The sequence below is a fragment of the Lipotes vexillifer genome, unplaced genomic scaffold (assembly GCF_000442215.2).
Source record: "Lipotes vexillifer unplaced genomic scaffold, Lipotes_vexillifer_v1.1 scaffold699, whole genome shotgun sequence".
NCBI classification, from domain to species: Eukaryota; Metazoa; Chordata; class Mammalia; order Artiodactyla; family Lipotidae; genus Lipotes; species Lipotes vexillifer.
The window spans coordinates 705,045-717,177 of NW_006788818.1; the positions used below are offsets into that span (position 1 = coordinate 705,045).

Below are 12,133 nucleotides of genomic sequence, written 5' to 3' on the forward strand. Positions count from 1 at the left end.
CAGGCTCCGGGACGCGCAGGCGCAGCGGCCATGGCTCACGGGCCCAGCCGCTCTGCGGCATGTGGGATCCTCCCGGACCGGGACATGAACCCGTGACCCCTGCATTGGCAGGCGGACTCTCAACCACTGCGCCACCAGGGAAGCCCCAACTACGTATTTTTTGAAAGAAAAGAATTAGTGAGGTTTAGTTAAGAACCTTTCAGCAATTTTATTGTGACGAAAGTAAGTGTATGCCAAAATGTTGTCTCACCTGTATTACTTTGGGATGACTTAATGATTGCCCTAGGAGATCCAGATTTCAGTCTGTCTCTTGCTTCTTTGAATCTTCTTTGCATTTATCATGGTTGATACCTGGTAAAAATGAGTTAATTGGTATTTACAGTTGTTAGCCTATTATACATATGTTGCCTTATGCTCTGAAATGGTCCCAAGAACCCCTTTTAGCCATTCAAAAAAATTTATGGGTGTTTTTTGTTTGTTTGTTTTTTTGTTTTTGGGCCGCGCCTTGAGGCCTGTGGGATCTTAGTTCCCTGACCAGGGACTGAACCTGGGCCCTTGGCAGTGAGAGCGTGGAGTCTTAACCACCGGACCACCAGGGAATTCCCCATTCATAAAATTTAGACTACATGACAAATCACAACTCGTTTTGCAATTCATAAGGCTACCTCGCTAAAATTGAGGAGCATGGGGCAAAAATGTTTAAGTTTTAATAGGTTTTAATATATAGTGCTGAGAGCAACAGATTGCTGTCCTCTGGTTTACCTGAAACCTTCATTTATTGATTTGAAAGATGGGATTTTACCTTCTATCATAAAGTTTTGAGAATAGCAGAGTCTGTGGATCTTTTGGGAGATCATAATATCTTTAAGAAAAATAATCTTAATATCACTTGTATTTGTTTTAACAGTTTTTCTTCTTCAGTTGGTGGTTTTATTGGTATCAATATTATAGGCAAACGTGTATATGGCATGTTTTGTGAAATGTCTTTGTTACTGACTTGGTGATGTCATGGGTATGTAGCCTGCTCAGGAAGAACACAGAGAAGATCCCGATTTTCAGACTGAGGAAGGAGGAGGACTTGAAGACTGCTCTAAAATAGAAGTAGAAGAAGAAAGTCCTGAATCAGTAGCAGAAAGAGAATTAAAAGCTTCCCAGAAATCGATCAGAAGACACAGAAACATGCATTGCAAGGTTTCTTTGTTGGATGACACAGTTTATGAATGTGTTGTGGAGGTGAGCGCATTTCAATCTCAAGTAGTTAGAACTCTTACAAATTGTTTCATGTAGGGTTGGATAGGTGTTGCCATGGCCTAAGACCCAGTATAATGAATATTTCTATGGACTGAAATGTTAACAGTGATTTTCTGCAGGTGGAGGTGTGGAAGGATTATGAATGAGTCTTATTTTCTTCTCCAGCTTTTTCTATATCTGCCAAATCTTGTGAATTGAGCATGTGTTACTTTTATAATCCAAAATAATTTTGTTTAAGAAAAAAATTGGTTTGTTGCTTACAGAGTGATCTTCCATGACTAGATTTCCCAGGATAGCCTCAATTTCTAGGTCTAGCAGTCCCCATAATTGTATTTATCAAAAAAAAAAAAAATTACTATCTGTTCATTTCTGCTCTCCCAGATCTAAACCTTAATGAGCTTTATTTAATGTATTTCTTTAGCTCCATGAGATAGAATATAAAAAACTTAAATCAAGTAATCCCATTTATTAAAATTCTCTATTATTTCCAGAAAGAATAAATAATTGAATCAAGATTGAATAAAAATGTCAGAGTTGTTTCAGTTATTCTTTTGCTTCTTCAAGACAAGTTAAAAGTCCTTAAAAATCTATCAGCTATTTTTTTAACTAGAGCAGTAATTGTCAATTACGATATGCTTGGTAAAAAGCAATTGTGATTATTACTAATAATAGCCTTTTGATAAAACATATAATTCACATATGCTTGTATCTTAGGTGTATAAAAATTATTTTGAAATTGAATTATTTATATGCAAATATATCAAAACACAAATAAGTAGTCTAAAATATTATACTGTATTTATTAATAGGAATTCCCTCTCCAAGTTTTGAAAGAGAAATCAAGAAAAATACAGTGTTGCATTTTTAAAATAGTTACTACACCTGGTAACTGGAGAAGACCTAGGGTCTGCTCTTTCTGCTTCTCACCACTAGCTAGTCTAGAGATGGGGAAAGCTTTTCCACACTCATTCTTCCCGTTCAGACCAAGATCTAGATATGGGTTCCTTATATCTGAAACATTTGGGGGCAGATGTGTTTCAGAATTCAGAATATTTTGGGTTTTAGAAAAGCAACAAGTACATATTCTGCAAATTTCATAATATTCCCAGCAGAGTGTGTAGCAGTAGGTACATTATCAAACATTATTTCTATGGTAAAATATATGAAGATTCACTCTAAGTTGGATAAATAAAGATAAAAAAATAGCCCATAACAGTTCAGGTCAGAATTTGCCTTCAGATGAGCTTTGAACAAAAACAAAATAAACAAGCCCAACCTTTTACTTTTTAGAACTTCTGAATTTTGGAATTATAAATAAGGGAGTAGGGACCTGTATGTGAAGAATTCCCTAATCACCTCTGTCATATAGAGTGAAAACATAGAAGGGAGAAAATGATATAATATAGATGGGATAAGTCTAAAAATGAATTAACATCTATGTGAATTACTAATAGTCATTAAAAATAGCTCAGCTCATTGAGAGAAGGACATGTCATGTATATGTGCCAAAAAATGATTTCTAATTTTTTGGAAGTTTTAAAAAATGTATTTCTCAGAAGACATTAGCAAGTTTAATTTTTTTATTATTTAAAAAAGTTTTAATTATTATTATTTAAAAAAATAAATTTATTTATTTATTTTTGGCTGCACTGGGTCTTCATTGCTGCGCGCGGGCTTTCTCTAGTTGCAGCGAGCGGGGGCTATTTTCGTTGCAGTGCTCAGGCTTCTCATTGCCGCGCCTTCTCTTGTTGCGGAGCACGGGCTCTAGGTGCGCAGGCTTCAGTAGTTGTGGGGTGCAGGCTCGGTAGTTGTGGCTCGCGGGCGTAGTTGCTCCACGGCATGTGGGATCTTCCTGGACCGGGGCTCAAACCCGTGTCCCCTGCATTGGCAGGTGGATTCTTAACCACTGTGCCACCAGGGAAGTCCAGCATGTTTAATTTTTTTCAACAATTCCAGTAGTTAGGTAGGACAGGTATACATATTCTTATCACTTTACAGATGAGAAAGCTAATGGTCAGAAATTGACTCAGGTTGTTTAGCTAGTAAATGATAAAGCAGGGACACTTTCACTCTAAATCTCAGTCCCTAAGTTATAGCATTTCCTCTCTATAAACAGGAATACAAGTACCCCAAATTGGTAATGGTTTGATTTTCTGGGTAGAGAAACATTAAGAAATGATTTGTAGCACAACTGTAAGAGCCACTGCAATGGGTAATATCTGGAGGGTATCTAAAATCTTATACTTTATGCATTTTTCTGAAAGAGATTGCAGGGAGTTGAGACATAGCTCATTGTCTTGGGACATTTGGTCTGGGAATGATAGAGAGTCTAATGACTTCCATAGCCACTGTTAATTGTCAGTGTCGACAGCTGATTCAGTTAAGTCAGGTACTCATGCTGACAGCGACCCATAGCAGGCTTCAGGAAATACACCAAAAATAAAGAATGTAATGTTTAGGATGGAGGTGGGGGATGCTTGATGGAATTTTGCTTTGAATTGTAGCAGCATTTCCAAGCAACTATAAATGTGTTGCATATTTAAACTGACAAATTAAGAAACAGGATTTTTGTTACTTACTTTGTTCTACTTGCACTGTGCAGCCATCTGAAAGTGTTAGTAACCAAGGATAAAAGAGGAAATTGGAAAGTGACATTTTACGTTATTTCGTGATAAATGCAGGAATAAGAGGAAACCTCAACTAAAGTATGTGTATCTTTGCAGAAACATGCTAAGGGACAAGACTTACTTAAACGAGTATGTGAACACCTCAATCTTTTGGAAGAAGACTACTTTAGTCTAGCCATTTGGGATAATGCAACCTCTAAGGTGAGAAGACTGCTTGTAATATAAGAAACTGACCCCCCAAAATTGTTTTAATTCTTTTACTGTTGTTAAGAATGTATTTATTCCTGCCTCTCCAAGATACAGTGTACGTAGTAAGGAAAGATTAAAGGTAATTAAAAAACAAAACAACACCTCTAATACTACAGTGAAAAACTTTCTGCAGCTGTGAGTTAGAAAGTTCTCCCATGAATTGAGGAAAATACTCTGAAAAGTTTTTTTTTTTTTTTTTTTTTTTTTGCGGTACGCGGGCCTCTCACTGTTGTGGCCTCTACTGTTGCAGAGCACAGGCTCTGGACGCGCAGGCTCAGCGGCCATGGCTCACGGGCCCAGCCGCTCCGCGGCATGTGGGATCTCCCTGGACCGGGGCACAAACCCGTGTCCCCTGCATCGGCAGGCGGACTCTCAATGACTGCGCCACCAGGGAAGCCCTGAAAAGTATTTTATGTTATACAAGCTCAGTGAGATAAAATCGAACGTTTTTATATTGTGTGTGTGTACCCCACTCAGGTTTATGTTAGAATATTTGAGAATACTTGAATTTGGCATATGAATGAAGTCACTGAGTACCAGTACCTACTTATTTAATGTAACTGTTATAATTTTTCTATGAACCAAGTATACTTAAATTGCTGGGAGCTGGCTCATCTAAAGGCATTCAGCAGAGGAAATTCTTTCATCTTGCAGTTGAGCTTCCAGTGCTCACATTGGTAAAAACCTTCCAGTTGCTTTGAAAACTTTTTGCTATTGTTGGTGTCATCCATACTCTATCCTATCAGCAAGTTTTATTTCCTTATAGTAGTTTTCACTATCCTATTTATTTTTTAATGAGAAAATATTAAATTGCTTTATTTATATTCATTGATATATTTCTATATAAAGTGATGTTAAAAGTGCCCAATATAAAAGCTGAATTTGATTGTACAGCAAACAACAAATCTGGCTGTGTAAAAAAGGGCTTTATTGTCCCCCTTAGATAAAATATTTCTGGGAAAAAAAGTTGATGTCTCTGAATCATAATCTAGTTTCAACTTCTCTGATTGTTTATAAGAACCCCTTCTGGGGAAGTCAGTGGACAAGTGAATCCTGGGAAACATAGGGCTTATCATATTTGGGGCATCTGGCAGGTCTGATGGGCCAGGTTCTTACAGGATATGGTTGGGGTAATGGGCTGTTCTATATTTTCTGCTTCTAAATTCATCATGGCTAACTTCCAGCTCTCGGAAATAGGTCAAAGCAGAGTTTTCCTTTGGGTTAAAATGAAGGTCTTTAGCTGATTCAAGAAGTAGAACATAGAAGGGAAAGCAGGAACTTCATTTGCACATGGTCCAAGTAAATCCTGTGCAAAAATGAGTTCTTCCTTAGCATTGTCAGGCTAAAGGGACAATACAGTAGCAAAAGCCGTTGTGATGGTGACAGTCCTTCTTCAATATGCTATCTCTTTGAGTCATACTTCTCCAGTCTGGATGAGTTGCTCTCTCTGTCTTGTATATAGTTGACCCAGGTATTTCCCATCACCATTATCCTGGGGATTTGTTGTACTTCTCTCCTGTGATGTTTTTCTTGTTTCCCCTTTATCTTAGCATTTCCTGGTATTTGATAGAGCACTCCTTCTGAGAAATTACATATGGGATGTAAACTTTTTGAGACATTACATGTCTGAAAATGTGTTTATTGTACTGTCGTATTTGGTTGATAGTTTGGTTGGGTATAGAATTTTAGTCTTGAAATGATTTGCCTTCATAATGTTGAAGACATTGCTCCATTGTCTTCTAGCTTTTAATGTTGGCTATTGAGAAGGTCAAAGCCATTCTGATTTGTGATGCTTTGTATGATCTCCCCTCTCTCTTGCCCTTTGTAGAATTAGGCTAGTAGAATCTTTTACCCTCCTTCCTTCCCTTCCTCCCTCCCTCCCTCCTTCCCTCCCTCCTTCTCTTCTTTTTCTCTTTCTTTCAACCTTTCTTTAGTGTTCTGAGATTCACAGTGATCCATCTTTTTAAAAATATTATTTATTCATTTATTTAATTTTTTGGCTGCATTGGGTCTTCGCTGCTGCACGCAGGTTTTCTCTAGTTGCTGAGAGTGGTGGCTACTCTTTGTTGTGGTGTGCAGGCCTCTCATTGTGGTGGCTTCTCTTGTTGCAGAGCACAGGCTCTAGGCATGCAGGCTTCAGTAGTTGCAGCACGTGGGCTCAGTAGTTGCAGCTTGCAGGCTCTAGAGCACAGGCGCAGTAGTTGTGGCTCACGGGCTTAGCTGCTCCACAGCATATGGGATCTTCCTGGACCAGGGCTCGAACCCCTGTCCCCTGCATTGGCAGGCGGATTCTTAACCACTGCACCACCAGGGAAGTCCCCCAAAACTTTTTATCTTTTTGAACAAAGAACTGTTCCAGGTGCCTTTTATAGTCTTCCAGGGAATTGAAATTTTTTCCACTAAGAGAATTTTGTAAAGACCTAAATAAATGGAAATCTGCAGGTGCAATGTCTGGTGAATATGGTGGGGGAATCAGAACTTCCCAGCCAAGCTGTAACAGTTTTTGCCTGGTCATCAAAGAAACATGTTGTCTTGCATTATCCTGATGGAAGATTATGCATTTTCTTTTGACTAATTCTGGATGCTTTTTGTCGAGTGCTGCTTTCAGTTGGTCTAATTGGGAGCAGGACTTGTTGGAATTAATTGTTTGGTTTTCCGGAAGGAGCTCATAATAGAGGACTCCCTTCCAATCCCCCCATATATACAACATCCCCTTCTTTGGGTGAAGACCGGCCTTTGGTGTGGTTGTTGGTGGTTCATTTCACTTGCTCCACGATCTCTTCCGTTCCATATTATTGTACAGTGTCCACTTTTCATCGCCCATCACAATTTGTTTTAAAATCAGAACGTTTTCATTACATTTAAGTAGAGAATTGCATGTGGAAATACGGTCATGAGGGTTTTTTTTGCTTAACTTATGTGGAACCCAAACATCAAAGTGATTAACATAACCATGTTGGTGCAAATGATTTTCAGTGCTTGATTTGAATATTTTTTGAGTATGTTAACTGTCTCCCTCGTGGTATAACGTTGATTGTTCTCGGTTAATGTCTCGATTTGATCGCTATCAACTTCAACTGGTCTACCAGACCATGGAGCATCGTCCAGCTACAAATCTCTAGCATGAAACTTTGCAAACTACTTTTGATACATTCGGTCAGTCACAGCACCTTCTCCATACACTGTACAAATCTTTTTTTGCGTTCCAGTTGCATTTTTACCTTTCTTGAAATAATAAAGCATAATATGCCGAAAATGTTGCTTTTTTTCTTCCATTTTCAATATTAAAATGTCACACAAAAATTCACCAATTTTGATGTCTTTTTAAATGCATGTTGATATGACAGCTGTCACATATAATCTAACAAAATTGTTTCAATGAAGTTGAAGACAGCTAAGTGCTACTAGAGCCATCTTAACGGAAAAAACAAAATGAACCTTTTGGCCAACCCAGTAGTTGCTTCCTAGATTTTATTCCTGCTTGGAATAAGTTATTTATGAATGAATCAAGGATTTTTTTCTGGAGGATTCCAGAATCCCTCTTTGTTTCCCCTTCCAGTCACTACCGCCAGCCCCTAACAATCAGTACTCCTACCTCAGGCCCTGTCAAAAGTAACAGATGTCTTCCTAACATCTATCACCATCAATTAGTTTTGCGTGTTTTTAAACTTTATGTAAGTGAAACCATACAATATGTGCTCTTAGGTCTGGCTTCTTTTGTTTTGTTTAATATCATGTTTTTGAGTTTCATCCATGTTGTGGCGAGTAGCAGTAGTTCATCCATTCTTGCTGCTGTGTAATAGTTCATTGTTTGACTATACCACACTTTATTTATGCATTCTACTGTTGATGGACATTTGGCTTGTTTACAGTTTGCGGCTTTTATGAATGCTGCTCCTGGGAACGTTCTCATACATGTCTTTTAGTGCATATCTTGTCATATTCATTTCTGTTGGATTCTCAGAAGTGGAATTGCTGGGTTGTGGATGACACATATATGTTCAGCTTTAGTAGATACTATCAGTTTTCCAAAGTGGTGCTACCAGTTCACACTCCCACCAGCACTAAGGGTTGCAGCTGTGCCACATTCTCACCAGCACTTGGTATAACTCACTGCATTTTGATTTCTGCTCTTACCACTCTGCTGAACTGCCCTTGCCAAGATAAGTCTGACAGTTTTTCATCTTCATGTTCCTTGTCCATTTTGCAGCATTGATGAGCTTGCCTATCCATCCTTGAAATGTTCTATTCCTTTGGATTCTGTGATAACAGTCTCTCCTGTTTTCCTCCTATCACTTGGTCACTTCTTCTCAGTTTACTTCTCAGCTCTTTATCCTCTCTTCATCCCTTAACTGTAAATGTTCCCCAAGGTTTATCTTTTGCTTCTTTCTTTTAAATCTATTATATGCTCGCTGGATGATTTTTATCTACTTTCATGGCTTCATTTGCCACCTATATGGGGAACGTGCCCAAATTTATATCTCTGATTAAAATCACTCTTCTGAGTGCCAGACCTGCTTATCCAGCTATCTACTGAAATATTCTACTTGGATTTCCAAAGACACCTTGAACGTGTATCTATATAAATATACCATAATTTATTTATTCTATTGTTGATGGACATTTGGGTTGTTTTCAGTTTTTTGCTATTGTTTTCTTCTTCATGAAAATTTATTCCTTTTCCTACATTTTCTGTTTCAGTGAATAGTACCACATCTACCCAGTTGCCCAAGCCAGCAACTTAGGAATTTTTGTTTACTACTATACTTTACCACCTCTCATCATCAGCTCACCCTATTCACTCAGTCACAGATCCTGACTGTTATCATTCTCAACAACAGCTTCTTATTTGATCTCCCTGTCTACCTCAAATTTGTGTCACTCTCATTTTAAATCCTTCAGTGATTCTCCCTTGCCTGTAACTTGATGAAGTCCAAGTTTTTTAGCATGGAATACTATGGCCTCTATGATCTGGCCCCTACTGTTCTTTTTCATTTTACATCTCTCCTCTTCACTTCTGTGCTCCAGCTTTGCTGAACTACATTCAGCAACTCAGATGTATCATGTTCTCTTTATATACCCTGTGCCTTTCTAATTACTTCCACTTCTTTTTTTGCCTGAACTCTTATTTGTTCTTCAACCCTAAATTAGATCTCCCAAACATTCTTTTTTTTTTTCACCTTTTTTTCCCCCAAAGCATTCTTTTGAGAAACATTTCCTAACTGCCTCTAAGAAAAGACAAATTGTTCACTACTCAGCTCTTCCTTTAGACTGACAGCTCCTTGAGGACAAGCACTATTTTTAAATCCTTTTTTGTAACTTTGGTGCCTAGCACGTGGAGGCATTCCTAAATACTTGTTGGCTAAATAAAATGCTCTGAATTGAATAATTTAAATTGAACATAAAGTACCTATTGTTATGCACACTGATTTTTTATTGTCTTGTACACACTTTTTGATTTTGACTTTGATTCGGAGGTCTAGATACTGAAGAAATAATACTTTGTTCTATAAGGTACCTTATACCTTGGAGTCCCATGTGATTGGCACAAATCTGGATTTGCCCTCTCTATGTCAGATTGGTGGGAATTCTAGCCTTAGAGTCATAGAATGGCTCATGGAATCCCTGTAAGAAACTTGGCAGCTTCAGGCTACTTTGGGAGATTTCTCTTAAAAATAGGGAAAATATGGAGTCACCTCACTCTGTAGGGGAAATGTTCATTCCACAGTGGTAGAAAGTAGTCTTTGTTAAGAGTTCTGGATTGCAAGGTTCTCAGAGGTTCCACAAAACTTATCAGTTGGCGCTTTTAAAGTCTTCTTTTGCCTTTGGACCTATAACAACTTAAAGTTCTTTAGTCTTAATGAGAGAGGAAGGAGAAACACCCAGGTTACCCCCTGCCCTTTCTGACGGGACTTAAGCAAGTATGTACTTAGTTTTTATACGTTAGAACAATTTTATATTAAGTGGTATTTTTAAAAACATATATTTCTTAATCATCTGTGTTAATTGTAGGGGCAGGGGAGAGAAAAGGAAACTCGTCCTCACTCTTTGCTTGTTATCTGTTGTGGTGACTATCTTTATATAACGGTTAATGTAGTGTATAATCAAATGTAAGATTGTGGTGTTCAGGCCCACTCCTTGGGTAGGGCAAATGGGATGGTCATCTTGAACTTTGCCCTTGTTGGTACAGGGTGAGGAGTAATCCCCCCTTACTCTTCTTTTCTAAATACGACTAAAATTCAATTTTAAACATTTTGGAAGGGGGAATGGGGTGGGGGGATTGGGAGCAGGCATGAAAGGGGCTCCTGGGGTGCTGGTAATGTTATATGTTCACTTTGATAATTTATTGATCTATACATATGTTTTATGTACATTTCTGTATATGTCTTATGTCAGTAAAAATCTTTTAGACAATTCAATTTAGAAATTTCTGTCTTTAAACATTTCTCTAGGAGTCTATGAAAGATGTTAATGGTGAGGCTCTTTTTGAGTGCCATTAGTTTTGCATGATCCACTATGGGTTGAGGAACCTTGCCCTTGTGGTGTACAGATTTTAAGTGGGGTTGGAGAATGGTGAAGGGAGAAATTAGTGTGGGCAAGGGTAGTCAGGAAAAACAAAATAGTTATTCATTCAGTAAACATTAACTGAGCATGAACCATCTACCAGGTGCTGTGCTGACACAGAAAACTTGAATGAGACTGGAGGTCAGAGTTGGAGGGAAAAATAAGATCTAGGTTATAGATCAATAATCCTGGTTATAGATCTCTATTTGTCTTTACAGAATAATAAAAATAGCAAGTGCTTATTTAGCATTTCCTGTTTGCTAAAGCTTTCCATATATTAAGTTTTAATCTTCACAGTAACCCTGAGATAGGCCCTACTGCTAATATCTCATTTTGTTTCCTCTAATAGATGAGGAAACTGAAGTACAAAGATGCTTAAAGTCACTCACCTAGGAAATAGTAGAGCTAGGATTCAAGCCCAACTGTCTGGCTCCCTGTTTCTCTGTTCAAAATTACTGTGCTATGTGAAACTAATACAAAAAATATTGGAACGTAGGTTGACCTGGAGACACTATTGGAGACGGTCAGTAATCCTGCTTCTGATACTCTGTGGTTTATGTATTTTGGAGCTCTGTGTGAATGCCTTTTCTTCTTTTTACAGACATGGCTGGATTCTGCCAAAGAAATAAAAAAGCAGGTTCGTGGTAAGTGAATATAGCCCTTTTTCTAGCTCTTTCTTTTTTTTAGTAGGTCAGAGGATTTCCATCCTTTTTCTGGCTGTGAGTCACTTTAGAATTCTGACTATGGTAGATGGCTTTGAAATTAAGATAAAGCCTTCCTTTGGAAGGTAGAGATTCCATAATAGAAGGATACAGCAAAGGTAGACACTATTGAGATGTAGGTCAGATCTTGATGATTTTTTTTTTTACAACTAGGCAAAGTGGGGGAAGATAGGAATGATTGAGAGAAACAGAAGGTGGAAACAAACAAAGAATAGAAGAGAAAAGGATATGGGAGTCAGTTCTCACAATGGTAGTGATTGAAACTGTAGTAGCTTACGATTGGGAGTTTGCTGCCTGATCCTGTTCCATTTAAATTGTTCTGGACTATTGAGTTCTAACCTTCTCCATGTTTTCTTCTCTATAGTTCTTTTTTGTCCCTTTTCAACCGTCTTCTTCCACATTGAAGTATGTAAGGAACGGTGGAAGGAAAAAAAAGAATAGAAGAAATTCCTTGCCAGTGACCCTTCTGTCATTGTGACTTTCTCTTAGCTCCAAGCCCTCTGGCATATATTACTGCTGAACACCCTGCTCAGACTGGTGTCCTGGGATAGATTTTTCTAGGTTGATAAAAGTCTAGATTAGTATTTTGTAGCCTCAGGCCCCCCTCCCAGTTATGGCTAGATGTCCTTTTTTTTTTTTTTTTTTTTTTTTTTTTTGTTCTGTTTTTTTTTTTTTTTTTTTTTTTTTTTTTTTTTTTTTTTTTTTTTTTTTTTTTTTTTT

General features: G+C 37.9%; 1 protein-coding gene across 8 annotated transcripts in view; it reads left to right on the top strand.

Moving 5' to 3' along the window:
- Positions 1-12,133, top strand: part of EPB41 (erythrocyte membrane protein band 4.1) — a 207,941-nt gene that overhangs the window by 88,234 nt on the left and 107,574 nt on the right. For 7 of the 8 annotated variants that reach the window (XM_007461822.1, XM_007461825.1, XM_007461824.1 and 4 more), the window contains 3 exons: positions 1,021-1,233; positions 3,975-4,079; positions 11,293-11,335. In XM_007461822.1, the coding sequence (XP_007461884.1) occupies positions 1,180-1,233; positions 3,975-4,079; positions 11,293-11,335 (202 nt within the window). In that variant the 5' untranslated portion in view covers positions 1,021-1,179. The remainder of the gene's footprint in view (positions 1-1,020; positions 1,234-3,974; positions 4,080-11,292; positions 11,336-12,133) is intronic. The other variant, XM_007461820.1, reaches the window with a different exon arrangement.